Consider the following 3,953-nt stretch of genomic DNA (forward strand, 5'->3'; position numbering starts at 1 on the left):
TTTAAGATTCAATGGCCCTAAGTTTGAAGGTGACCTTCTCACAGACACTATTCTTCAAGTTGGGGGGGCAGACAGGGGGAGGGAGGTCCTTAGTTCTGTGTTTTGTTTTGTTTTGTTTTTTTTAATTGGGGTAAGCATTTCAACTTCTATTTGCAAGAACAATCTAATTTTCTAGTCAAAAAGGAAATAAATCAAAAAACAGGTAATAGTGAGCTTTGGTAGGAAGACTGGTCTTTCGCCTCCCCATCTTTTAGGCTTTTAATAGTATTTTATTACTTTGATCATTTAATTTTGGGGGAAAATGCCCTATTTTTCTACCCCCAAAAGTACAACTTGAAAGGTTTTTAAATTTTAATTTTATTTACTATTTGTGTGTGTAATACATATATGGTGTATGTGTGTGTGGGTAGGCATGGGCTGTGGAGGGCAGAAAAGGTATTTCAGGAGTTGGTTCTCTCCTTCCATCACGGGCTCTGGGGATTGAATGCAGGTTGTCAGGCTCACAGCAAACACCTTTACCCTCTGAACCATCTCACCAGGCTGGAAGTTTTTTTTCTTTCGTTTTGTTTTTTAAGAAGATACTTAAACATTTTAATCAAAGATTTCCATTATCTCATAAAATATCAATCTCACTCTGAAGGTCAGTGTGGAAAAGTCCTAAGAGATTGGTAAATCTAATATCTTCACGTGACTGTCAAACAAGTTAAGGCACAATTAATTTACAAAGGTGGCAAAAGCAGATCTGAGCTACCTGAGTGCCCACTTGCTTCCAACATGTCACTGATTGTAAGTGCTGGTGACAGAAGAGTAGATTTTAGAACTATGGGAAGAAGCGTCACTGCTTTGCAGTCTAACAGCAACAAGATACAAAGCCTAAATACCATTAATATGTTTTTAAAACAGGGAGCACATTTCAAATACTGATGATGGAAAAGGGTCCAAGAGCCTCAAAAATATGTACACTGAGTGTGCCCCTGGCCTAGGGATAGACTCTAAGAGCCAGAGTTGGTGCATGAATATAAGGAAACAGAGGCTTGTCAGGGTACTGGAAACTTGTTTATATGAACTTGCAGCAATACTGACAGCATGCACAAGACCCATGCTGACTCAATCAGACAAAACCCAGCACAGAACAGGGGAAATGGGCAGCAGGTCTCAACCCTAGTAAGGGAACTATTGACAACTGGTAACTGCTGGGTGAGGGAGAGTAGATCTTCTTTAAGATCTCGATAGGCTGACAAGAACTTGCTAGGGTACAAATACTTAACCTGATAGGACTTAATATATATGACAGAATGCATGAAATCTGGTGGGGAGAGGGGTAAAGGGGGGCTGTGGATGGGAGGGGGATAATTTGATTAAGAACTATTATAAGAAATGCACAAAAACTCAATAAAAAAATTTTTAGATATGCACACTGAGACATATATACAAATACTTCATTCTAAGACAATGTTTAATATGAGAAAAATTTTAATGTAAAAGCAGGGCACTGGTAACTAAACTGATAAAAGCAGAGAATGGACTATAGCTAGGACATGGTTTATGATGAAGCTGGACAAGCATGAAGCTGCCAGGGCACATGCTGCCTACAAGGAGGCCTTGTCCTAGTAGTCCCAGGTGAGTAAGCAATGGAGTGGAGATATTGCAGAGCTTGAGTGCAAAGAGGCAGAGTGAAGGACTAAGAGAACCATAGTCAGTTAACGGCACACAGAGAAGCACAACGTAGCAAACACGGAGCCCCAGAGCCAAAATCACCCCATGAATCCCTCTATTGTCTAAAGATGGTGGTAATGTAGACATAAATCTAACCCTCTGAAGTTAAAGCTTATCTGAAACTTTATACTAACTGGAGAGAGAACAACAGTTTTCATATACAAGTAAGTTCACAGCTCTGCAACCTGTATGTTACTTAAACTTACAGTTCGGTAAGTCTCTGCTTCTTGCTGAAGTTCTTGGAGCTTATTTTCACTTTCTGTAAGGATTGCTTTTTTCTGCAATTCTAACTCTTCTAGAGCCAAAGATCCTTGCTGCTCTTTTTCTTGGGTGAGCTTCAAATATTCTGACTGACTCTTTTCCTGTGCCAAAAACAATTAACACCATCTTAATCCCACATAAATCTTCATCATTCCCAAAGCACTTCAACTGAATCATGACTTGCATCTGATTTGCACCCAGCCCTGGGAAGTACACAACAGCATCTCATCTGTACAAACAAGGCACTATGGCTCTCCAATCTGTTCAGCTCTGGAAATCTTGTCTTTATTACATACAAGCATCCACAGCACAGACTGACACCATGTTCAGAGAAGAGTATTTAACATTAAATTAGCATACTAAATTTTAATTTCCTGACTGAATGGTAAGTGTCTTCATATCAGTTGCTTAGGCATAGACGTGCTGACAACATCATTTTCACATCACTATCCTATGGTGAAGCACACGCTTTACAGACTTCACACTATACAAGCAAATGAGAGACCGAGACCCCTGCTTCCTCTACCTGGAATATATCGGAATGTGTCAGTTCCTAGAAAACATCACTAATCCCAAAGTTCAAGGCTTAGTGCCCCCAAAGGCCAAGTAGCCCAACATGAAAACCCACAACCCTCTGAGCACTGTTCCCAGCTTCATTTATGCCCTACTGTATTTTTTAATTTCCATGCCCTTATTTTAATTTTATACCATCCTTCTATACTTTAAATATTCTTATAAACTGTTTTAATTCCTTTCTGGACCAATAAAGAATATACAGGTGTCTATATATGTGAAAAATTTAAACCACATACTAGTTCCTTAACCTCAGACAACTGTATTCCATGTGCCTCTTTCCCACACAGAGATGAGAAAACTTGCTACGTGAGTCAAGAATCAATGCTGCTGGAAATCCTCAGAAACTCAGACCAACTCAAAGAAAACAGCATGTGAAAGGAAGGAGATTAAAATTCTTAAGACTGTTTCTTATCCTTTTGTACTGAACTCATCTTAAAATTATACACATTATTTCATGGATGATTATTTCCTAGAGTTTCTTAGTATTTCATATAAACTACATTTTGACATAACACATTTTATGGTGGCTTTCTCAATTGAGGAAAATATTTTTTTGTTTTAAATTTTCAAATTTTATGATTTTGACAAATCTCAGCAAAAATCTGAATTGTTGCTTTTCTGGCTATTATTGTCATTCAGTAGATTTTTAAATTTAGTGATATTTTCCAAACATCATATGAATTGAGATAAGTTTTCCCATTTAAACTGCAATGCAGATAAAACCTTGGGAGCTAACAAGTATAGTCTACTGAGCTTTTAGACTTCCTGAATTATGTAGTCTCTCCTTCTATCTAATCTATCTTTTCCTTAACTTCCTCCTAATTTTTGCCTACTAAAGGGTAGACAGGGACAGATAACAGACTGACTGCTTGGTAGATCAGTTCATTTAAGTTCTATGTGATAAACGCTAACCTAACAAGCCTTTTTTAAATACTATTTATTATTTTATGTTTATCAATGTATTCCCTGCATGAGTACAAGTGCAACGCCCTCAGAGGTCAGAAGAAAGCGTTGGATCCCCTGGAACTGGAGTTACTGAAGGTTGTTAGCCTCCATGTGGGTGTTGGGAATAGCACCTGGGTCCTCTGCAAGTGCCAGTGCTCTTAACTGCTGAGCCATTTCTCCAGTCCCTAACAAGCCTATTTTGCCTACCTTATATCCTCTGCACTCACCAGAGTCAAGGGTGCTAGTAATCTCAACCTTAAGCTGGGAGGCCTTGGTGAGTTGCTGACTACTCTTTTTTTTTTTTTTTCATTACAACAGCATTGACATATTCAATAACAATTTCCAGAGCTAAGATGCATCTCCTTCAAAATTGGCTGCAAATTTTTAGGTTTACAGTTGAATTAATACAGTTGTACAATATTGAACTCAGTATAAACCCTATAAGACATAAAATT

The 3,953-nt window shown here is 38.2% G+C and overlaps 1 protein-coding gene across 1 annotated transcript in view; it reads right to left on the reverse strand.

Annotated features, from left to right (window-relative positions):
• Positions 1 to 613: 613 nt before the first annotated feature.
• The window catches only part of LOC103730294 (golgin subfamily A member 4-like), a 19,127-nt gene continuing 15,787 nt past the window's right edge, over positions 614 to 3,953 (reverse strand). The window contains exons 3-4 of the mRNA XM_008828482.3: positions 1,923 to 2,078; positions 614 to 691 (exon numbers count right to left, since the gene is read on the reverse strand). Of these exons, the coding sequence (XP_008826704.1) occupies positions 614 to 691; positions 1,923 to 2,078 (234 nt within the window). The remainder of the gene's footprint in view (positions 692 to 1,922; positions 2,079 to 3,953) is intronic.

This window comes from Nannospalax galili, unplaced genomic scaffold (genome assembly GCF_000622305.1).
Source record: "Nannospalax galili isolate Female #2095 unplaced genomic scaffold, S.galili_v1.0 scaffold1834, whole genome shotgun sequence".
Taxonomy (NCBI): Eukaryota; Metazoa; Chordata; class Mammalia; order Rodentia; family Spalacidae; genus Nannospalax; species Nannospalax galili.